The sequence below is a fragment of the Lontra canadensis genome, unplaced genomic scaffold, assembly GCF_010015895.1.
Source record: "Lontra canadensis isolate GAN:19392208 unplaced genomic scaffold, GSC_riverotter_1.0 scaffold135, whole genome shotgun sequence".
NCBI lineage: Eukaryota > Metazoa > Chordata > Mammalia > Carnivora > Mustelidae > Lontra > Lontra canadensis.
Window position 1 is genome coordinate 598,047 of NW_022631129.1, and position 25,297 is coordinate 623,343.

A 25,297-nucleotide genomic window follows, 5' to 3' on the forward strand; every position below is an offset into this window, starting at 1 on the left:
GTTGATCATATGTCTCAGAGAATGTTATAGTATTGTCTTTAAATACTGTGAGTTTTAGGTCGTATACCCTTACATAGTGAATGGTGATTTTTTTTTTTTTTTACGATCTGTTTATTTATTTTAGAGAGAACACAAGAGAACATATATGCATATGTGGGGAGAGAGGGCCAGAGGGAGGGGAAGAGAGAAACAATCTCCAGCAGACTCCCTGCTGAGTATGGAGCCTGAGAACATGGGGCTTGATCTCATGACCTTGAGATCATAGCCTGAGCCGAAATCAAGAGTCAGACACGTAACCAACTGAGCCACCCAGGCGCCCCTGTACTTTTTTTAATGGGGATTGAAATATGAATCAGAAATCCAAATTGGGGTGCTGGGTGTGGAGCTTGCTTAAGATTCTCTCTTCCTCTCCTACTACCCCTCCTGCACCCCTGCTCGCTCGCTCTCTCAAAAAAAAAAAAAAAAAGAAATACAAATTAAAAACCATTTTTTATTTTTATGGCCAGTAAGCTCTAAGCATTAGTATTTGAGGAATGAGAGGAAGAATTAACTGATACAACTATACAGTGATGTTTAATACCACTTGTCATTTCCTTCACTCAAACACTTGATAAACAGAGTTTTAATAATGCTATCTTTTTCAACATTTTGCTGCTATTTTCTGTCTGAGTTAGTAGCTCATCTCTCATGATTATGGGCCTGATGAGTAGAAATAAATTACACAGGAACATTAGTTTCATACTGAAGGCCAACTGTGTCACTGAGAGGACATTTAGTTGTAGCTGCCTTATATGAGGCATCCTTGATACACAGCTTTTAGTAAATAAAACATTATCCTCAGGCTCTTACAATCCTAGAAGATTTCTCAGGGGAATCTGGGGGTTTATTCTGGTCTGATTTTTATATTTGGTATTTTTTCACCTGTCATTACCAAGGTCATAAGATCATAAGTAAACATTGTAGCTTTTAGCTGATGAATATTGGTTTAGCATTTTCCCAGAACTGCTTTATGTGTATCCTATAAAAATGAGGGAGTCACTCAGTAAGTGTTTGTCCCTCCTCCTGGGTCTTCTATCCTGCAGTGGTGGAGGGCAGTTCACCACAGGCCTGGCTTTCTCTCCTGACAGAGATGCGGTGGTTGGGGCCCTGATGCCAGCTGGCATGATTGCCCCGGTGGAGTGTCCTTCATTTACCTCCTCGGCACCTCCTTCCGATGCATCTGCTATGGCCAGTCCTGTGAGTGGAGAGGAATGTGTGCTGGCTATTGATATTGAAGACAGACTGAGTCCAAATCCATGGCAAGAAAAGAGAGGAGAGGTAAAAATAAATAGTAAAACAATAATGCAACATTAGATCAAACTTTGTGTTTAGGAAAGTATAATTAATTCAGTATAAAGTATAATTAATTCAGACTGCTTTTGTTCCTACTGCTGTGATTTTTGGCTTGAATTAAAAAATACAATTTTAAAATGTATTAAAAAAATGCAATTTTAAAAGAATCTTTATAGTGTTTAAATAGAAATACTTTAATTTTTTTTAAAAGTTGTGAAATACAAGTCCACAGTCCTTTATCCATGATTCTGGAACATTAAAGCTCTGAAAGCCAAGAGTTTTTGTAACTTATTTTGGGGGAAAACCCAACTTGAAGAGATGTGAACTCATTTCTAATCTTCTTCATGTGGCCTTTTGTGAATATTAATAGGTTTTCATGGGAATATGAATGTGTTTGACTTTGGAGGGTTGCCCTGTACCCCAGGATGGTGGAAGCATCTTGTTAACCTCTGGCTTAAGGGGTTTGAGAGAAAGCATTTTGGAGTTGTGTGGGAGGTGTGCCACACTGCTCAGTTTTTCCTCTTCCTGTGTATTTTTAAACTAGATGATATCTTCTGAGGATGCTGTGACCCCCTCTGCAGTGACTCCATCTGCTTCCTCAGCTTCTTCTCGACCATTTATCCCAGTGACGGATGACCCAGGAGCTGCCAGCATCATTGCAGAAACTATGACAAAAACCAAAGAGGTCAAGGAGCTTTCTTCTTTAACATTTTATTTTGAAATAATCTTAAATTTGCTGGACTCTGAAATAATCTTAAATGCACACAAAAGTTGGTGAAGTAGTACATAGAAATATAGCACATTATACTTCCATATACTATTCATCTAGGTTCTCTAGCTGTTGGCATTTCTGAACCATTTGTGGGTAGCTGCAGGGCATAATCCCCATTCATCCTCAAGGCTTCAGTGTGTCAGGGCATTAACATTGATCCAGGATTACTTTCTAATCCACAGATCTAATCAGATTTTGCTCATTGTCCTAATAGTATTCTTTATAGGTCTAGAACGCAGCTCAGGGTTGACTGATGTCTCTTTAGTATTCAGTATGGAACATTCTTTAATTCTTCCTTTGGGTGGATACTACAGGAAGGATGTAGAGTTCTTTTCAGTGCATCCCATTGATGTATGTGCATTGTTTATTTGCTGCAGTCTGGTGATATTAATTCTTATTGCTTGGTCAAGAGCGTCTGCCAGGTTTTTCCACCAGAAGTTAATAAAAGTGGGTTAGGATGTATTCATGGGGAGATACTTTGAGACTATAAATACCTGTAAGTACCTTTTTCCTCCTATTTTACCCACCAGTTTTTAGTATCTATTGATGATTCTAGCTGAATCCATTATTACTGTGGTAGTTGTCACATGGTGATTTTGCAAATTTCATCATTCCTTTTTGAATATAATTGTTGCTGTTCTTCTGTGAGAACTTTCCCTTCTCATCTTCGTCTGTCTGTCTGTCTGTCTATCCATCTATGATGGTATGGAATCATGGGATCGTACTTTACTCAAATAATGACATTCATTACTGTTATCATTTGACACCCAAATTGTACCAGACATGGCCACGGGGATCCCTTTCTGGCTGGTTCATTTGTCCTTCTGACATGTCCCCATAATTCTTTGAGCACTTCTTTACTTTTTGCCGCAAAAACATGTTCCAGACTTTAACTTACCCTTTCCCTGCTCTGGAATCATCCATTTCTCCAAGGAGCCCTGGTTCCTTTTAGTGGATCATAAAATTTAGAAACAAGATCTGGAAACTTGGTAAGTTAGTTGCTACCAGATGTCCTTGGTTTACACCTTCTCAGCAAGCGTTCATGCATATGCACATTTTTTTCTACTTCAGCATCCTATCTTTATAATAAAAACCATGAATAGTTCAAACTACTATTTTCAGTTTCAGTCCAACACCACGGAATTTATGCTTGCTCTGTCTCTGTATTTGAAGTGTATAATCCTTTTTATACGTTGCTGAATTGATTTGCTCTTTTGTTGAGGATTTTTATACCGGTGTTCATAAGGGATACTGATCTGTAGTTATCTTGTGATGTGTTTGCCTGGTTTGGGTATTAGAGTAATACTGTCCTCATAGAATGAGCTGGGCAGTGTTCCTTCATTTTTTTTTTTTTTTAAAGATTTTATTTATTTGACAGAGAGAGAGAGAGAGCGCATGCGCGCGCACAAGCAGGGGGTAGCAGCAGAGGGAGAGGGAGAAGCAGGCTGTCCACTGAACCGGGAGGCTGATGTGGGGCTCTATCCCAGGATCCTGGGATCATGACCTGAGCAGAAGGCAGACGCTTAACAACTGAGCCACCCAGGCGCCTCTATCTTTTGTTTTGTTTTGTTTTTTAAAGAGTTTGAAAGATTAATGTTAATTCTTCTTTAAACATTTTATAGAATTTTATCTGCCCCTTTAAGATGTTCTCATCATTTTTTTGAGTGTTTTCTTGCTTTCTGGCACAACACAAGGTTCTAGATAAGCTCAACAAAATGTTTTACCCTCCTTTCTCTAGGAGGTCTTGGTTCTTTTTAGTAGAGAGTGGTATTTAAAAGGCAAGATCTTCAAGTGCTCATTGCTCTTGGGGTGTTGCTGTTTCCACGTGGACAGAGGTAGGGAATGTATGTGTATGTATACATACAGGACAGAGAAGTACGCTTATTTATTTCTTTATAAATGGCATATTTTGAAAACCACTGGTTCACAACAATACAATCAATTCTAACAGCACAGGACTCATTCTTCTTTTCTTCTTTTCTCCCCTTCTGTGTTTATAACTCTCTTCTCTGAAAGTGAGAAACCCAGCCCCTGTTATTGGCAGTTTATTTAGTTCCCCTTAAGTAGCCACTCCTCCCCCAGCTGGGTACACTCCTTTCTCTGCACAGCTTCTGACACTCAGAACCAGTCTAACTTCTGCAAGGATGACCTTTCACCTGCTTGATTTGTGACTTCTCTCTCACCTCCCATGCTGGCCACACCAGCCACCCCCACATAGGGACACCGTCCCGAGCCACTTAGATGCTCCCTATGCCAGGCCATTGTACCTGCTAACACTCTCTCCCTTGCCAGCATATTTGCCTTTGGGGACAAATATGCGTTCTTTTTTTTTTTTATTTTTTAAGTTGTTATTTAAATTCCAGTTAACATACAGTGTAATATCAATTTCAGGTGTACAGTATAGTGATTCAACACTTCCACTTGGTGGTTATCATAACAAGTACACTCCTTATTCCCCATCATCTATTTAATATGCATTATTTTCAATTATACTTGGAACTCTTGGTTTATTATGCTATTAATGCTGACAAAAATTTGTCCTATAGAAATTACTCGTAACTATCTCTGGTAATGAAAAATATTATTTATAGATTAGATATCTATATTTAACTTCTAATACTTGGCAATCTCCTAGGGTGAGGATTTAATGCAGAAATTATGCTGAATTATTCAAAATATTTGCTTTTGGGTAGGAGAGGAATTTCTTTCCTACTAATTTATTTACGAGACGTAGGCATTATCCAGATTATTATGCCCCTAGATTCCCGTCGTTTCAGTTTTGGTATGATTCATAAATCATGGTAAAGTAATTTGCATATTAGTTTTAGGCTAGTATTAATCACATGTATTATATGTGGTTAATATATTCCACTGAATGCTTTTGCTGCTCTTCAGTGAGTGAGATGCTGGGATGTTACAATTTCTGACTAACTTCACTTAATGGGTTCCCTGGGTCTCCATGCAGAGGTAGGAGCAGGGTCTGTTTCTTTAAAGGGAGAAACTGTTCTAGCTCAGAGAAGTGTGGTGTCCAGGACCTAAGTCAATGGAACGTGCACATTGGATGTGTCCCATTCCCCTTAAATTTCCTAAGTGGGGCTGTGCTTCCCCTAGTTCATTGCTGTTTCTGGAAAGAGTTGGTACTAGTTTTCTGAGATCCTGAAAGCAGGAGAAAAGAAGAGAGGCACTTTTGGCATCTTTTTCTTCCTCTGGTGAGCCAGACTCTGTCTGGGAAACTAGAAGGTCCTGGGTCTCAGTGTTTCCCACTCCCTCTAAGCTCAAAATTTCCCACCTCTGATGTCTTCTTATTCTTCTCTATAAGTCAGATCCCACTGCCAGCTCCCAAGAGACTCTTAGGGTATTAGATAGGAGGCTGTGAGGCAGCAGTCCTGGGTGGGACATCGTCATGAGGTCAGGGGACAGATAGTGATGCAGACAAATAAGTAGCTTCTTTCCCCTGCCAAAGAGGGGAAAGAAGAATATGATCACAGGTGCAATGAGTTTTAGCTGACATACTGTAAATGAAAAGTAAAAGGAGAATATCTATTTTCATTTTCAAAGAACCCAAGGAAAAAGAGTAGGTGGCTAATGTGCTATATACCAGCCAACAAGTCAATTTAAATGAGATTCTAGGAAATAATTATGGCTATAGAGAAAATATGTAAATTCCAGATTTAGTTTTATGAAATTCCTATGCATATCTTATGGATGGGGTGGTAGATTTTACATGGTGTGACTTCATTCCAAGCTACCTTATGAACTTGGTTAAAGTATAAATTGTGATTTGTAGTTTAGTCATACTTTTCACAGATACTGTTGGTATTTTGTAAACTATATCAAAAACTAATGATGTACTCTATGGTGGCTAGCTTAACATAATAAAAAAAACAAGATAAATAAAAAGAATAACTTTCTATTAAAAAACATTTAATTGGTCTTGAAAACATAGTACATGGTGATGAAAATTTTATGGGTATGTCATTTCTTAATCTGGCATATCATGATCTTAAAGGCCTTCTGTAGCCCTTTTTTCATCAGTAGTAGTTACATATCCTTTGAGTTCATTAATAAATTGGTGACTGTTTCTAAATGTATTACTTCTCATTTTAATTGTTGGACTTTTTAGGATGTTGAAAGCCAAAATAAAGCATCAGGCCCTGAACCTCAGTCCTTGGATGAGTTCACCAGTCTGCTGGTTGCGGATGACACCCGCGTCATGGTGGACTTGCTCAAGCTGTCCGTGTGTAGCCGGGCAGGGGAAAAGGGCAGGGACGTGCTTTCAGCTGTGCTGTCTGGCATGGGTACCGCCTACCCACAGGTGAGCCACATGATGGGTACTCTGGGCCTCCTGTCCAGGGAATACGCTACTGTTGTCATCATATTGTATCTTGTGCTTGATTTTATTCTAGTAGATAGCAGTTTAGAAGGACTCTTTAGAAGGAAGGAAGCAGTTTAGAAGGACTATCTACTAGAAGGAATCTTCTAGTAGATAGCAGTTTAGAAGCAGTTTAGAAGGAAGCAGTTTAGAAGTAGAAGCAGTTTAGAAGGAATTTTAGTAAGTAGGTCTTTCTCTGTCATATGTGCTTCAGTTGTCCTCCCAATGTGCCTTTGGACATTAGTTTGGTACTTTTTGCCATTTAGAAATTTCTAATTTTTATGAAGTCAGATCTGCCAGTATTTTTCATTAGTGAAATCTGGATTTTGTATTATGCTGAAAAAATGTTTACCTATGTGACATTATTTAAATAAAGTTTCTCAGATTTCTTCTAATTATTTTTATGATTTTGTTTATTATATTTATATTTTTGAGCCATCTGGGATTTATCTTTTTTTTTAAAGATTTATTTATTTACTTTGGAGAGAGAGAGAGGGAGAGTGTGAGCGCGTAGGGGAGAGGGTCAGAGGGAGAGAGTCTTGAAGCAGACTCCTTGCTAAGCACAGAGCCCAACATGAGGCTCCATCTCATAACCCATGAGATCATGACCTGAGCCTAAAGTAAGAGTCAAAAACTTAACCGAGTCACCCTGGCACCTCGTCTGGGGTTTATCCTAATGTAAGGAATAAGGTAGGGATCCAGCTTTATTTTTTCCTAGATGGCAAGCATGTTGTCCAACACTGTTTATTGAATATTCCATCCTTTTCTCAATGATTTGAAAAAGTTCTGTATATATTTCAGTCCATTTATGGACTCTTTTATTCCATCAACCTCACTCTTTATGGTCCAATACTACAATGTTAAATCCTACTGGATCCAGTAGGATTTTCTGCTATGGTGGCAGTGTTCTGTAGCTGAGCCATTCAGTGTGATAGCCTCTAGTCACGTGTAGCTGTTGACTATTTCAAATATCACTAGTGTACCTGAGGAACTGAAGTTTTCATTTTACTTAACTTTAATTAATTTAAATTTGTATAGGCACATGTGGCTAGTGTAGAATATTAAAGTCAGTATCTTATCAGTGTATCTTAGAAATTGGATTGATGAGTCCTTAAGTTTTCTGCTTCCTTAAGGACTATTATTTATCAGTGGCCTTGCTCTGCCTTTTAGAGCTGGCCACATCAGGGAGTCTGATGCCATGTGCTCTCTACAGATATGTAATCTGTGTTTCTCTGGGCCCCATATCACTACCACCCAAACAAGAAGGTACTTAAGTATGGTTGAGTGGTCTTGAAAACAGTAAATGGTTTGGTAGATGGTAAATGGTTTGGGGTTTGTTATTTCTTAATTGCATTCAGGAAGAACAGGAAGTAGGTTTCCTACTTTCTAGTTTTTTGAGGCAAGTTACTTCGCTAATTCTGAGAGATTAAATCAAAATGAATTGCCGCAAGCAAAAGTTTAATTTTTTTTATAAGTTTACTGCATTTGTGAGAGGAAAGGATATGAATGAGGACATGGATTTAAAGTCATAATGCCCAGCATTTGTTACACACACACCTGCCAGGCCCGGTTCTGGTACATTCTTGGTACGAGATTAGGTGTTGGTGTTCTCTGTTTAAAGATGAGGAAACTGAGGCTCTGAGAGTTTTTTTCTGTCTCATGGACACTCAGGTTGCTGGTGGGTGGGAGAAATGGTGTTGAACCCCGGGTACTTTGAGGGCAGAGCCACACCTATGACCCCTATGTCATTGTCTCCTGAGAAGCTTTGTTGATCCCTCCTGAAGGAATGATGATTTTGTCAGAGGAAGTTTATGCAGCCCAGAAGACCCCTTGTGGGCTGTGCAGTAGGTGTTTGATGATACCAACATCTGTGTCTCAGTGACACACATCCATAGCAGGTTCAAGGAGAGGCAGAAGCAAAGATAGGATTGTCTTCAAACTGTCCTGACCAGTGACAAGATGCTAGTCCTGTGTCCTATCCTGACCTAATGTTTGGAACTCTTGAAAGAGAGATGTATGAATTTATAGTCCTAATACCTACATGGCAGTGATTTTAGTTTGCCATCAATAAAAAACTGTTTGCCAAGCTAATCTGTTTGTTATCTAGATATGAGGAAAAATAGAGGAAAGGATCATTCCTGAAAAGTATGGACTAGAGAATAGTTGTTTTTTTTTCCTGAATTTAGAAAATTTGCTGGTCATTATTGGCTATAATAACATATTCTTATTTTTTAAAAGATTTTATTTATTTCTTTGAGAGAGAAAGAGAATGAGAGAGGACACAAGTGGGAAGGAGGAGTAGTAGGCTCCCTGCTGAGCAGGGAGCCCAAAATGGGGCTCGATCCCAGGATCCTGAGATTATGACCTGAGTCAAAGGCAGACGGTTAACTGACTGAGCCACCCAGGCACCCCTTCTTATTTGTTTTTAAAAATGGAAATCAAGGAGTTTATAATCACCAGTGTTGTCCACTTCAGTGGTGTGAATCACTAAAATTTTAAAATGAAATTAAGGACATCATAGATTGTTGAGGTAATATGGTATGGGGGGCTGCCTCTTAATGTCCTGGCTCAAGAGAAATTCCTACTTATGTTTCTGTTTATAGTCCCTCGTTCCAGATACTTTGCTGCTGTTTGGCCTGGATGGCTTGATCATTCTTCTTTATTCCTGCCCACTCCTGCTTGCCCCCTGGTGTCTTCCTGGATTTTGGTCATTTTTATCACCTTTCTGCTCCTTCCCTTGATATTTTATTCCTGACAAAGATTTTTCCTCCCAAGGAAGTAATCTTGTCTTGGTATAGAAAGAAACTGTTGTGATCACAGTTTCTTCAGTTGGCGTATATTGAGTGTCTTACATATGTCAGACACCTCCCAGCTGCATGTATACATATATGGACACCTCTGTGAGCTCTGTGCTATTTTGATGCTATAGGTGAGGGAACCAAGCCCTGGTTTGAACTAGCTTTCTCAAATTCCCAAGTGCTCCCCTCTGCCACCCTGTCCCTGTGGAAAGACCTGGAGCAGGGTTAGCAGGGGTAGCATTCTGATGACTTGATCTGTGCCCCTGTTTCCTCCACCAGGTGGCAGATATGTTGCTGGAGCTCTGTGTCACCGAACTGGAGGACGTAGCCACAGACTCGCAGAGCGGCCGCTTGTCCTCTCAGCCTGTGGTGGTAGAGAGTAGCCATCCCTACACGGACGACACTTCCTCCAGTGGCACAGTGAAGATACCAGGTATTCAGTGCTGGCCCAGGGGGAGGAGGTGGGGGGGATTGCCCTTAGAGCACTATAATTGCATCAGTAGAAGTAACCATCATCATTTTATAGAAAAGAAGCTATGTAATTGGTTTAGAATGATTTCTCCCACTTTTCTAATAAAAACTTTTTTTTTTTCAAAATATGAAACAGATAATCATGCAAAGTGAATGTTCAGTTTAAGAATTATTAGGTGGATGCCTTAGTCACCAAAACTCAGATTTAGAAGTCCTGTGCCCATTTCTAGAAGCCCTTATTGTGTTCCCACTAAACTGATTGCTGTCCTCATTTGGAAATAAGGCTGACTTGTATTTCTGGACAATTGTTCTTTTGTTTTGTTTTTTTTTTTTTTAAGATTTTTATTTATTTATTTGACAGACAGAGATCACAAGTAGGCAGAGAGGCAGGCAGAGAGAAAGAGAGAGAGGAGGAAGCAGGCTTCCCCACTGAGCAGAGAGCCTGATGCGGGGCTCGATCCCAGGACCTGGGATCGTGACCTGAGCCGAAGGCAGAAGCTTTAACCCACTGAGCTACCCAGGTGCCCCTGGACAGTTTTTATTACCTAAGAGTGCTTCCTCTTCTTAAGTCTCTTTTTAATTAGTTTCTGTCTTTTAAGTTTCTTATTGTAACTTTAGTTTCTTCCTTTATTTTCTTTTTCCATTTTTCAACAAGGTATTTGTTGAGGAACCTAGGCTTTTGACCCTTTAGGCTTCCCTACAGCCTGGATTTGCATACCCTTGCTGTACTTCAGCCTGTTCCTCAACCTTGTCTTTCTGCAAATTTGCCTTAATTTGAGCTGCAAGTAGTTTAGTTCCTTTGGCAAGACCATTGGTAGTTGTGTCCTAGCACCTGGAAGTACCTGCCGCTTATCTTTCCTTAATGTGATGTTAGCAGCTATTGATGCTCAGAATCCGAGGCCGTTAATCCACTGGGGTTGCAAAATGGGGCCATTCTAATTATTTCGTTTCTTTCTTTCTTATTAGCTGGAATACTTTTTAAAGAGATATTTTCCCTCATCCTTTAGTTGGTTACCCAGGGGTGCTGTTTGCATAAGCAAGAAGGGATTAAAAGCTTGAGTTATTTTTTCTTTTTCCCTCCCACTTCTATTTTTAAGAGAATGAATTGATTCCCTGTCATTCTTTGAAGGTGGTCAGTTAGAGTTTTTTTTCTTTTATATCATTGTGAATTCATGGATTTAAACACATATGACGGGCTTTGATAATTGTGATTATGATCCTATTGAAGCTCAAATTATCTCATCTCTAGACATAGAAACCTCTTCAGTTTGTCTCTGGAAATGACTTTGATGGTCCATTGATAACCTCCATGCAGTATGATATGACAAGATGCTTTAGGCTTGTCATGTAGTTCCTGCCCTCCACCTGGAATCTTCCTTGGTGTCTTTTAATGGAGATGGCATTTCAGATTACTGGGCTATCATTGTTTCTAGACCTTTTCAGTAAACAGATAGGATGAATGCTTAGGCAGTCTACTGACTGACTTTCTTTTGAGTCCATACTGATACATTAGATTCAAATTCAGAACTGCAAGGTTTCTATTTAGCTTCTTCTGTTACATCTGTTTTCTTCTATACTGAAAATCCTGGTTAGACAGGGATGACAGAATTAGAATATCTCACAATTATTCATTTGCTTTATCTCATGTTGCATAAGCAAGGGACTCACGATTCAATTCCAATACAAACAAACATGGAATACAATTCCTAAAAATGGCTAAAAAACTTTTTGTCTTAGCTCTCTTCTTTCTCCCAACTTTATTAAAATATACTATGTCTACTAAAGCATAATAGCTATTACACACTATACTTCTTTCAGTCTTAGTTTTACTCTGTTTAATGCTCACTTCTAGTCCTTTGTCTGTCTCTTTTTTCATTATGATTGTCTGAAGCTCACTCTCTAGTCAGTTATTCAGCAAGACTCAGAGGATGGCAGCCTTGGGATCAGCTTGTTCGTGACAGTTTGGGCCCAAACCTGAAAGTTAGCTTTTCTTGGTGGTAAATCTTTGGATCACATATTCTTCCTCTGTGAAAGTGTGATGGTGATAATCTGTTTTTTTCCCCCCTTATGTGCTGTGCTTTGTTTCAGTAATTTTAGTAGAATATGTTTTCATATTGGGTACTGTAGGTGATAGTCATCAGTAAGGGGTGTGGTCCTTTAAAATGTAGTTTCAGGTCTTTTCTCTGTATTACAGTTTGTACTGTTTGCATCCTTTAGCTCTCTTTCATGAAATGTGGTCATCGTGGGTTGGATAACTTTTAGAGTCAGTGCTGACTACTTCATCTCTCAAATACTTTCTATCTCTTTTTTTTTCCTCCTTTCCTCCTGTTTGTCTTAAGGAACCATTCATTAGCTTTCTTTGATGAAATGTGGTCATCATGGGTTGGATAACTTTTAGAGTCAGTGCTGACTACTTCATCTCTCAAATACTTTCTATCTCTTTTTTTTTCCTCCTTTCCTCCTGTTTGTCTTAAGGCACCATCCATTGTGTTCATTTACTCCTATATTCTTTCTAGTTTAGTCTGAATTTTGTAATATTTTTGGTAATTTTTAAAATGAATTTTATTATTTAATATTTTGGTTGTCCTAATTTTAAGTTGCATTGTTTCTTTCATATTTTGATAATTTTGTTAATTTTTAAAAACTTTTTTAGAAGTAGATTATAGTTTTGATATTTTTCATAGGCATATCTTTCTGGTCTGTGTTCATTGAAAGGACATTATTCTGTTTCTTATTTTCTCTTTTCTAAGAATAACTTTGTATTGGATTTGACCTTGATACTTTTATCTTGCTCATATTTATGTACATTTTTATAACTTTTAGAAAAGCTTTCTTTAAGCTATGACTCATGATAGAAATTGAAAAAACAAAAGATATTTCTGCTGATCATTTACCTACAACAAAAATTTGGTGGCCCTCTTCATCTTCTCTGTTTCTCTCTTACTTCATACCTACTCCACCAGCAAATCCCATCATTTCTGCTTAAAAAAAAAAATTCCAGTGTAGTTAACATACAGTATTATATTAGTTTTAGGTGTACAATATAGTGATTCGTCACTTCCATACATCACCTGGTACTCTTCACAAGTGCCCTCCTTAATCCCTATCACCTATTTCACCTACTCTCCCACCCGCCCCCCTCTGGTAACCATCCATTTGTTTTCTATAGTTAAGAGTCTCTTTCTTGTTTCTCTCTCTTTCTTTTTTTCGCTTTACTCATTTGTTTGACTTCTTAAATGCCATGTAGACGTGCAGTCGTATGGTATTTGTCTTTCTCTGACTGACTTGTTATACTTAGCATTATACTCTGTAGCTCCATCCACATCATGGCAAATGAAAAAAGATTTTGTTCTTTTTATGGCTGAGTAGTAGTCATTGTGTGTGTGTATGTGTGTATACACATACTACATTCTTGTCCATTCATCTATTGATAGATACTTGGGCTGCTTCCATATCCTGGCTATTGTAAATAATGCTGCTATACACATCAGGGTGCATGTGTCCCTTTGAATTAGTGTTTTTGTATTTTGGGACTAAATACCCAGTAGTGCAATTACTGGATCATAGCGTAGCTCTATTTTTAACTTTTTTTTTTTTTTTAAGATTTTATTTATTTATTTGGGAGAGAAAGAACAAGAGAGAGCACAAGCAGGGGCAGAGGGAGAAGCAGCCCTTCCGCCCCACTGAGCAGAGAGCTTGATGTGGAGCTTGATCCCAGGACCCTGGTATCAGACGGTTAACTGACTGAGCCACCCAGGTGCCCCAATTTTTAACTTTGAGAAACCTCCATTCTGTTTTCCAGAGTGGCTGTACCAGTTTACATTCCCACTAACTGTGTAAGAAGGTTCCTTTTTGTCCACATCTTCACCAATACTTAACTGTTTCTTGTGGTTTTGATTTTAGCCATTTTGACAGGTGTGAGGTGATACCTAATTGTAGTTTTGATTTGTGTTTCCCTGATGATGAGTATCCTTTCATGTGTCTGTTGGCCATCTGTATGTCTTCTTTGGAGAAAAGTCTGTTCAAGTCTTCTGCCCATTTTTTAATTAGATTATTTGTTTTTTGGCTGTTGAATTTTATAAGTTCTTTATATTTTGGGTACTAACCCTTTATCAGACATGTCATTTGCAATTATCTTATGCCATTCTGTAGATTGCCTTTTAGTTTTATTGATTGTTTCCTTCGTTGTGCAGAGCTTTTTATTTGGATGAAGTCCCAGTAGTTTATTTTTGGTTTTATTTCACTTCCCTCAGGAGACATCTAGAAAAGTTTTGCTTTTCTGATGTCAGAGACATTACTGCCTATGTTGTCTTTTAGGATTTTTATGGTTTTAGTTCTCACATTTAGTTTTTTTTAAAGATTTATTTATGTATGTATTTGAGAGAGGGTGCAGAGGGAGAGGGAGAAGCAGACTCCCCAGTGAGCAGTAGTCCGATGCAGGACGTGATCCCAGGACCTCAAGATTGTGACCTGAGTCTAAGGCAGACATTTAGCTGACTGAGTCCCCCAGGAGCCCTTCATATTTAGGTCTTTAATCCATTTTGAATTTATTTTTATGTATGGTGTAAGAAAAAGGTCCAGTTTCATTCTTTGCATATAGCTGTCCAGTTTTCCCAACACCATTTGTTGAAATTACGGTCTTTTTTCCATTGGACGTTCTTTCTTGCTTTGTCGAAGAATAATTAATGGTAGAGTTATGGGCCCATTTATGGTTTTCTGTCCTGTTCCACTGATCTGTATGTCTGTTTTTTTGCTAGTTCCATACTATTTTGATCACTACAGCTTGGTAATGTAACTTGAATTCCAGAAAATTGTGATGCCTCCAGCTTTGGTTTTCTTTGTCAGGGTTGCTTTGGCTATTCGAGGTCTTTTGTGCTCTATATAAATTTTAGGATTGTTTATTCTAGTTCTGTGAAAAATGCTGTTGGTATTTGGATAGAGATTGCTCTGGGTAATAAAGACATTTTAATAGTATTTGTTCTGCCAATCCATGAGCATGGAATATCTGTACATTTCTTTATGTCTTCGTTTCTTTTTCTTTTTTTTTTTTTAAGATTTTATTTATTTGACAGACAGAGATCACAAGTAGGTAGAGAGGCAGTCAGAGAGAGAGAAGGAAGCTGGCTCCCCACTGAGCAGAGAGCCCGACGTGGGGCTCGATCCCAGGACCCTGGGATCATGACTTGAGCCAAAGGCAGAGGCTTTAACCCACTGAGCCACCCAGGTGCCCCCTATGTCTTCAGTTTCTTTAATCAGTGTTTTATAGTTTTCAGTATATAGGTCTGTCACCTTTTTGGTTAGGTTTATTCATAGGTATCTTATTATTTTTTGTGCAATTGTAATTGGGATTGATTCTTCTATTTCTCTTTCTGCTACTTCATTATTAGTGTATATAAAAATACAATAGATTTCTGCATATTAATTTTGTATCTTGTAATTCTACTGAATTTATATATTAGTTCTAGTAGTTTTTTAGTGGAGTCTTTAGGATTTCCTATATAGAGTTATCATGTTATCTGCAAATCAGAAAGTTTTATTTCTTCCTTACCGATTTGAATACCTCTTAATTCTTTTTGTTGTCTGATTGCTATGACTAGGACTTCCAGTGCAAGTTGAATACAGGTGGTGTAGTAGGGACACCTGAGTGGCTCAGTAGGTTAAGTATCCAACTCTTGGTTTTGGCTCAGGTCATGATCTCAGTGTCATGGGATCGATCACCATGTTGGGCTCTGCTTGAGAGTCTGTCCCCTTCTCCTTCCTCCCCTTCTGCTCCTCCCCTCGCCCACCCCCCAATAAGTAAATAAATAAAGTCTTTAGAAAACCCGACTTTTTGGAGAGTAGACATCCTCATCTTATTGCTGACCTTAGGGGAAAAGCTTTCAGTTTTTTCCCCATTGAGTATGATGTTCACTGTGGGTTTTTTGTATATGGCTTTTATTATGTCAAGGTATGTTCCCTCTAAACCCACTTTGTGAGGGCTTTTATCATGGGTGGATATTGTACTTCGTCAAATGCTTTTTCTGCATCTGTTGAAATGATTACATGGATTTTAATCCTTTCTCTTCTTGATGTATTGTATCATGTTGATTGATTTGCGAATGTTGAATCACCCTTGCATCCCAGGAATAAATCCCACTTGGTTGTGGTGAATGACTTTTTTAATGTATTACTGGATTCAGTTTGGTAGTATTTTTTTGAGGATTTTGTGTCTACGTTTATTAGAGATACTGGCTTCTAGTTCTCTTGTGTGGTGTCTTTATCTGGTTTTGGTATCAGGGTGATAGTGACCTAATAGCTTGAAAGTTTTCCTTACTCTTTTAATATCTGGAATAGTTTGAGAAGAATAGGTATTAACTCTTTCCTTAAATGTTTGGTAGCATTTGCCCGTAAAACTATCTGGTCCTGGACTTTAATTTGTTGGGAGTTTTTTTATTACTCTTGCAATCTCCTTGCTGCTTATCAGTCTATTCAAATTTTCTGTTACTTCCTGCTTCAGGTTTGGTAGTTTATATGTTTGTAGGAATTTATTTTCTTTTAGATTGTCTAATTTTTTGGCATATTGTCTTTCATAATATTCTCTTACAACTGTATTTCTGTGGTGTTTGTTGTTATTTCTCCTCTTTCATTTGTGATTTTATTTATTGGGGTCCTTTCTCTCTCTCTCTCTCTCTCTCTCTTTTGTTTTTTTTTTTTTTTTTTTTTTTTTTGTTTTGGGGGGGGTTTTTTTTTTTTTTTTTTTTTTTTTTCAAACATCTTTTTTTTTTTTTTTGTTTTTTTTTTTTTTTTTTTTTTGATAGGTCTGGCTAGAGGTTTATCAATTTTGTTGATCTTTTCCTACAACCAGCTCTTGGTTTCATTGATCTGTTCTATTGTTTTTTGTTTGTTGTTTTAGTTTCTGTATCATTTATTTCTGCTCTAATCTTTATTATTTCCTTCTTTCTGCTGGTTTTAGGTTTTGTTTGTTGTCCTTTTTCTAGCTCCTTTAAGTGTAAAGTTAGGTTATTTGAGACTTTTCTTTCTTCTTGAGGTAGGCCTTTATTGCTATAAACTTCCCTCTTAGAACCATTTTTCCTGCATCCCAGAACTTGTGGACCATTGTGTTTTCATTTTTGTTTGTTTCCATATACTTTATGATTTCTTCTTTGATTTCTTGGTTAACCCATTCATTTTTCAGTAGCATGTTATTTAACCTCCATGTATTTGTGTTCTTTCCACATTTTTCCTGTGGTTGGTTTCTAGTTTCATAGCATCGTGATCAGAAAAGATGAATGGTATGACTTTGATTTTGAATTTTTTGAGGGTTGTTTTGTGGACTAATATGTGATCTATTCTGGAGCATGTTCTTTGTGCCTCTAACAAGCATGTGTATTCTGCTATCCTGTATATATTTGTTAAATTCATCTGGTCCAGTGTGTTATTCAAAGCCACTGTTTCCTTGTTGATTTTCTATTTGGGTGATTTGTCCATCAATATAAGTGGGGTGTTAAAGTCGTCTATAATTACTGTTATTACTGTTGATTAGTTCCTTTTTATGTTTGTTATTAACTCTTTTATGTATTTGGGTACTCCCATGTTAGGGGCATAAATATCTACAATTGTTATATATTCTTATTGAATTGTCCCCTTTATTATTTATAGAGTCCTTCTTTGTCTCTTGGTACAGACTGTTTTAAAGTCTGTTTTGTCCGATAGAAGCATTGCAGCTTTCTTTTGACATCCATTTGTGTGATAAATATTTCTCCACCCTCTCAGTTTGAATCTGCAGGTGTCTTTAAGTTTGAAATGAGTCTGTTGTAGGCAGCATACAGATGGGTCTTGTTTTTTTATCTTCTCTGTCACCCTATATTTTTTGTTTGGGGCATTTAGTCCACTTAGATTCAAAGTAATTATTGATAAATGCTTATTTATTGCCATTTTTTTGTTACTTGTTTTGTGGTTGTTTTCGTATAGTTTCTCTGATCCTTTTCTTTCTCTCTTCCATGGTTTGCTGGTTTTCTTTTATTATATACTTGGATTCCTTTCTTTTTATCTTTGCATATCTTTGCATATTACTAGTTTTTGATTTGTGGTTACCGTTAGGTTTATATATAACATCTTCTGCATATAGCAGTCTATGTCAAGTTGATGGTTGCTTAAGTTTGAACCCATTCTTTACTCTTCTCTCCCCCAATGGTTTAGGTACATAGTGTCAGATTTTACATCTTTTTATTTTGTGAATCCCTTGACAGATTTTAGTTGTGATATTTGTTCAGCCAGTCTTTGGGTCCTTTTCTGGGTTGTTTGCTCTAATGTGAGTATTATCTAGTTGTATCTACTGTATGTAGTTATCTAGCTGTATCTGTGGGGTGAAGTGAGTTTAGGGTCCTCCTACTTTGCCATCTTTCCTGGAAGTACCTGTCATTTCTACTTTTAAAATATATTACTAACTCAGTCATTTCTCTCTAACTCCTGGCCATTCTGGGTCCAGCCAGCTGGCCTCACCCAGTGTATTATACTAGCACCACATACTATACTAGCACATAACCTCCTGTGTCTCCCAGAATCATCTCCCTACAGGACATCCAGAGATACTCTTTTAAAACCACCTTGTGAACCAGTCAGAACCTACTGGTCCTCTGCTTAAAACCCACCAATATGCCCCTATAACTATAACTTGAAAATAAGAACTGAACTTCTGATCATGGTCTGTATGACTGTATGAGCTCTGGTACCTCTTCAGTGTATTGCTTCCTCACTCCTTTGTCTCTCTCTCCAGGCCCCTCCACATCATCTTCTTTACCAATCCTGAAGTATATTCCAGATTGACTCTTTGTCTCACTTTGTATCTGCCATCTGCCTGAAATATTCTTCCTCTAGGCAATTACTTACGGCCATATCTCTCTTGTTTAGAGAATCCTTTCCGGTTTAACCACCATATGCTGAAACAGCCTTTCCCCCATCTCATTTCACACCCTTCCTTCTTCATAACAGTTAACACCCTGTGACATTTAACAGACATCATCTGTTCCTTACACTAGAGCAGAGACTGTCTAGAATCAGTTGCATACTAAGGATGAGAGTGGAAATCCTTTCCTTGTTCCAATAAGGTGAATACGTTTAGTCTGTCAGTGTTATGTCCATTAACTGTAGATTTTTCATAGATGCCCTTATAGCTTGGGGAAATTTCTTTCTGTTCCTAGTTTGGGGTGTAGATTTTATGAGTGGGTGTTGGATTTTGTCAAAAGCTTTTTGTGTGTTTTGTTGTTTACTCAATATAGCATATTGTAGGAATCAGATTTTGGATATTAAACTCACTTTGCGTTCCTGGAGAAATCACAATTGTTCACAATGTGTAATCTTTATTATATATTGAAGGATTTGGTTTGCTAATATTTTGTTAAGGATTTTTGCATCTATTTTCATGAATAGTGTTGCTTTATAGCTTTAAGTTTATATTTTAAAATTATTTATTTACATAGCTTTGCTTTCTTGTGATAGCTGTGTCTGGTTTTGGTATCAGGACAATACTGGTCTTAATAGGTTGGGTTGCAAAGTGTTTCCCTCCTCCTCTGTTCTCCGAAAAAGTTTGTGTAGGATTGGTATTATTGTTCTTTAAATAGCTGATAGAATTCACTGGTGGAGCCATCTGGGCCTGAGCTTTTCGTTTTGGGGAGGTAAATCTTGTTAGATATTCTGTTCCTTTTTGAATCAATTTTGGTAACTGTGTCTTTTTTTGGAATTTGTTCATTTCATCTAAATTGTATAATGTGTTGGTATAAAGTTGTTTTTAGTATCCCTCAAAACCCTTTATATTTCTGTAGGGATGGTTGGTTCTAATGAAATAACACATTCCTGTGTATCTCCTCTACTTTCAATATGCTGCTATAGCAGTCCTTCACTTCTGACACCAGATGTGTGGGAAAGTGAGTTTCCCACACATCAAGCAATTCGGTGACACCAGCTGGATGTCCTAAAATTTAACTCAATCTTGACATGGAAATAGTGTCAGATTCCACAGGTTAAGGGCTCAGTCCCACAGCTTCAGATGTTAGTCACAAATCTGGATTATCACCTATGCTTCTGACTGATTTGGTATAAATCAGAGGTTTCTGTGGCCCCATCCTTGGGTTTGATTAATTTGCTAGAGCAGCTCACAGAATTCAGAGAAACATTTTCTTATGTTGACCTTAAAAGTAAAATAACCTGTTATTTTACCAGCAAATGGTTTTATTTGAGAATAGCAAAGGAATTGCCATTTGGGACAAGCAAGTCATAGCAAAAGCCATAGGTAAGTTCACAGAACAAAGGAGAATTATTCTCTTTTATAGAGGAAAGGGGAGAGTTGGAAGGGGCTCTTATAAACAAAAATTCCATTGGAGTAAACTGTGAGTTCGAAGTACAGTAGCTTTTCAATAAATGAAACAAGATGGGGTCAGGAGGGAGACAAACCATAAGAGACTCTTAATCTCACAAAACAAACTGAGGCTTGCCGGGGGGAGGGGGATAGGGAGAGGGTGATGGGGTTATGGACATTGGGGAAAGTATGTGCTATGGTGAGTGCTGTGAAGTGTGTAAACCTGGCAATTCACAGACCTGTTCCCCTGGGGCTAATAGTACATTATATGTTAATAAAAAAATACTATCTTCAAACTAAAAAAAAAAAAAAAAAGTGTAGCGGCTTTTCATTGGTTGAGTTGTGATAGTCTCATTGGCTGGGCTCTTGCTGGAAGAGGAAAAAATCCTTCTTCCTACTAGGATAGTAATGTACGGGCTTCCTGTTGAGAATGCAAGGTAACCTCTCTTCCTGTGGGATTTTGCAACTGATAAAGAGTGGTAGGGCATGAGAATTCCCCTTTCTGGCCTCCCAACTTAATTTGAGATGAAGTGTCCTCTGTTCTGCTTCACACTTAGTTTCTTAGAAGGGATATTATAAACGGTGCAGATGAATAGCCGGATGAAAAGGTACATAGGATGAGGTCAGGATAAGGCCTGAGTACAGGAGCTTCTGCCCCTGTGAAACTGGGGTGTACCACTCTCCCTGCATGTGGAGGCTCATCAGATCTTGCCATTCAGGAGTTTTTATGTACCTTAATCTACAACACCCCCTCCACATTTGTTCCCCTTCCTAGAGATCTCTTGGTGGGTTTTAAAAGTCCAATTTTTCAAACATTTGGTCTTCCTGGTGACCAACCTCATTCTGAGGTGATCTAGGGACCCCACCCTAAGTTAGCTCATTAGCGTAAACTCAGGTGGACTCAAAAGTTTCCTTATGAATGACAAAAGACACTCCTAATGGGGAATTTCTAGGATTTTAGGAGCTCTGTGCCAGGGATGAGGGACAAAGACCAAATATATATCTTATTATATCACAGTAGTGATGTCCCTTCTCTTTTTCCTGGTTTTTGGTCATTTGAATTTTCTTTATTTCTTCCTCTCCCCCACCATCAGCCATGTTAAAAGTTTATTGAAAAGTTGATCTTTTCAAAGAACTAACATCTGGTTTCATTGATTTGGTTTTTCCTTCAGTTTTTGTTTCCTATTTCATTGGTTTCTACTTTGAGCTTTATAATTTTCTTCCTTCTGCTTTAGATATAATATGGTTTTGCGCTTTTTTTTTAAGGTGGAAGCATAGCTTATTGAGTCTCTTTTCTAATAGAGTTTGAAGTGACAGATTTCCTTCTAACCACTGCTTTAGCTATGTCACATAAATTATGATAGTGCTGTGTTTTCATTTTTTTGTTCGACCTAAAATACTTTCTAGTTTCTTTTTTGAGATCTCTTTGAACCATGGGTTATTTAGAAATGTTAGGTATTTGGGGATTTCCTAAATTTCTTTCTGTTTGTGATTTCTGATTTAATTCCATTTTAGTTACACAATTATGATTGCAGTTATTTAGTCATACATTGAATTGAATGATTTCAGATCTTTTAAAATTGTTGAGACTTGTTTTATAGAATGTGATCTATCCTAGAGAATGTTTCATGTCTGCTACATAGGAATGTGCATTTTTCCTTCGTTAGGGGGAATGTTTTGCAATGGTCTCTAAGGTTAAGATCATTGGTAGTCCTGTTGAACTCTGTAGTGTTCCTGATTTTCTGTTCGCTTGTTCTATCAGTTGAGATTTGATACTGAAATCTCTAGCTGTAGTTGTGGATTTGCCTACTTCTTTGATTTCTATCAGCTTTTCATTCATTTGTTTTGGAGCTTTGTTAATCGGTATGCATACCTTTGTAATTGTTATATATTCCTGATTTTCGACTCTTTTTTCAATGTGAAATGTCCCTCTTTGTCTCTATTAACAACATGTCTATTTGTATAATATTAGTATAGCCACTCCATTTCTCTTATGGTTATTGTTTGCATGCTAGACCTTTCTCCATCTTTTTACTTTGAGCCATGGTTTGTCTCTGGTTATGCACCTTTTAGTTGGATTCTGTTCTTGTTTTGTTTTGTTTTGTTTCATTTTTTAAAATTCAGCAGTCTCTGCCTTTTGATGGAGATGCTTAAGCCATTCATGTCTAGTGTAATTATGGCTTTGGTTGAATTTACATCTGCCATTTTGCTGTGTTTTCCCATGCCTTGTGTCTTTTTTGCTTCTTCCTTTACTGCTTTCTTTTGTGTTAAAAATTTTTTAATGTGCCATTTTAATTCCTCTGTTGATTTTTAGCCACTTTTTTTTAGTGTTTGCTCTGGGGATTATAGTATATGTTTGAATTTATCATAATCTACTTCATGCTAATACCTTAATTCTGGTAAAATATAGCAACTTTGCTCCAGCACAGGTCTATTTCCTCTTCCCTCCTTCTTACTATTATTGTCATATATATTACATTTATATGTTACAAAGCTGTGCAACAGATTTGTAACCGTATGTGTTACATGTGCATGTATGTGGTATAATAATCATTGCATTATCCCAGGGATTGGCAAACTTCCATATGTCACAAAATACTATTTTGAATTTTTTCCCCAACCATTTGAAAACCATTTTTTGCTCACAGACTATGTAAAAACAGAGGGATGGACTATAGTTTCCTAAGTGCTGTTTTATGTAATCTTTTGTCTTTTAAAAATACTAAGGAAAGGGAAAAAAAAACCCTGTCTTTTAAAACACTTATTTCCCATTTCCAGTGTTCTTTATTTCTCCCATGGATTCATGTTTCTTTTTGATATCATATCAGTATCTGTTTATCTGGGAATGTTTTTATTTTGCCTTCACTTTTTGAAGATAGTTTTGCTAGATATAGAATTCTTAGTTGATAGGAGTTTCCCCCCGTATTATTTTAAACATGTCCTCTCACTGGTTTCTGTTTTCCATTGTTTCTTAGGAGAAGTCAGCCATTAATGATATTTTGTACTCCTAGATGTTGTGTGTCTTTTTTTTTTTTTTTTTTTAAATCTCTTGCTGTTTTCATGGTTTTCTCTTTGTCTTTGGTTTTCAGCAGTTTCAGTATAACGTGTCTGGTTGTGAATCTCTTTGTTTATCCTACTTGGGATTTATTAATTTGGGGAACTGTAGATTAATGTTTTTCATCAAATTGGGGGGTTTTGGCTATGTGTGTTTAATTACTTTTTCTGTCCCCTTTTTTTCCTCTTCCCTCTTTATTGGGAGGAAATTCTCATTATGCCTATGTTTATATTCCTTGATGTTGTCACCAAGATGATTGAGACTTTGCTTATTTTTCCTCAATCTTTTTTCTCTTATTTTCCCAGTTAGAGTCAAATAGAAATTATACAGTCTTCAATTTGACTGATTTTTTTCCATTTTAAATCTGCCATTTTGCCCATCTACTGAATTTTTCATTTGGTTATTACACTTTCCAATTCAGAAATTTCCTTTTAGTACTTTCCTCATAGTTTCTTTCTCTTTATTGAGATTCTGTATTTGTTAAATCATTGTTATCTTGTTTTCCTATGTTGTCTCTTATCTTTTTTTTTTTTTTGAAATTTTTGAATATGGTTATTTCAGTTGCTTAAAAGTTGTTGTCTGCTAAAGCTAGTATTTGACCCATCAGAGCCCACTTTTATTGACGGATTTTATTCCTGAGTATTGCTCACACTTTTCAGTGTTTTTGCGTGTCTCAAAATTTTTTGTTGACATTTTAGATAATATATTGTGTCATCTGGATTCCATTTTTTTAAAGATGTATAGTGGTTATTTTTATTGTTTTGTGTACTTGTTTTACAATATGCCTGGAATTCTCTCAGAAATCGGTTTCCCCCATAGAATGCAGCATCTTATGTCCTGGCCTCACCCTCCTGTTTTCTAGCCTGACTTCTAGGGTTTCTTCTATATATCTTCTTGGCTTATGCTCAAACCTGTTGGTCTACCCTTCTGCAGATGGGTCTATGTGTGGGTGGAAGCAGGGAGGGCATAGAATTCAGTGTTTTGGCAATTTTCCTGTGTGTGCGCATCCCAGTTTTTCTAGGCCTCCATGATGCCCTCAATAGCCCTTTTGTACTCTCTGTATTTTATGATTCCCTGTTAAATTTCTGGCTAGTTCTCAGATCTGACATCTAGTGAAACTGTTCTCAGGCCAGTGGAGATGGGAGGCTTTCTTGTTGGTCCTTTTATTGGCAATGTCCTTGGCATACATTTTCTCCTCCCTACTCTATACCAGTCAGCTTCTGCTGGAGGCAGAGTCTCATCCTGGTAGAACTATCTTCCAGCTTGGATAAAAACATACCCAGACAAGAACACCATAGGCACTCACTGTCCCTACCCATGTTTGGCCGTTTTTTCATAAACACTTCTCAATTTGTTGTTTGCCTTTACTTTATTTTCAGAGCCCTGGTATCATCATCTTTTATAATTTTGTGTGTTTTTGTAGCTGCTTTCAAAGAAGGATTCGCTAACCTCTTTCCACCATAACCTAGGTCTTGCCTTTCATTAATTCTTTTGTAAGCTAATTTGTCCCAAAGAAGACTATAAACCAAATGCTAAATGTTTGATGAATATTTCAAGTGGCATTTTAAATATGTGATTGTGCCGGGTGGGAGGAATAATAAAGCTTGGTCTGCCAATGAAAGTTTGCCCAGAAGTGAGAGCACAAAATGAATTAGCCAAGTGGAAGCTTCTTCTTGGCCTTTCCTTCACAGTTGAAGTTTTCTGTGGGAGACAAGGTGAGGGCAATGGGGCAGTTAGTGTTAGGCTCTTCTCTTTGAGGTCATTTCTTTCTGCCTTTCTGCTTTTCATTAGCTGTTAAACATCATTTTAGTCTCACCGTTTCTGTGTGGTGTGTTGTGGCTTATGGCCTTGTCTGCGGTATGTCAATTGGGAGTAATCATTGTGTGTTTTGTGCTCACTTGACCTCCAGGAGCAGAAGGACTGAGGGTGGAGTTTGACCGGCAGTGCTCTACAGAGAGGCGCCACGACCCTCTCACAGTCATGGACGGTGTCAACAGGATTGTCTCCGTGCGGTCAGGTGTGAAGGAAGGTTGAGCAGGATGCTGTCTGCTTGCCTTCATAAAACAGAACTGTTAACTTACTAATCAGAACACTACTGCTTCATTCTTATGTGACACTTAAGGAAGGGACAATAAGCTATATTGCTGCAAAATACAGTAGGTTT

General features: G+C 37.6%; 1 protein-coding gene across 9 annotated transcripts in view; it reads left to right on the forward strand.

Annotated features, from left to right (window-relative positions):
* Nucleotides 1-25,297, forward strand: part of HERC2 (HECT and RLD domain containing E3 ubiquitin protein ligase 2) — a 232,745-nt gene that overhangs the window by 170,382 nt on the left and 37,066 nt on the right. For all 9 annotated transcript variants that reach the window (XR_004380894.1, XM_032843125.1, XM_032843126.1 and 6 more), the window contains 5 exons: nt 1,128-1,317; nt 1,877-2,017; nt 6,228-6,419; nt 9,554-9,707; nt 25,043-25,150. Coding sequence is in view for 8 of the 9 variants with exons in the window: in XM_032843125.1 (XP_032699016.1) it covers nt 1,128-1,317; nt 1,877-2,017; nt 6,228-6,419; nt 9,554-9,707; nt 25,043-25,150 (785 nt within the window). In the remaining variant the exon portion in view is untranslated. The remainder of the gene's footprint in view (nt 1-1,127; nt 1,318-1,876; nt 2,018-6,227; nt 6,420-9,553; nt 9,708-25,042; nt 25,151-25,297) is intronic.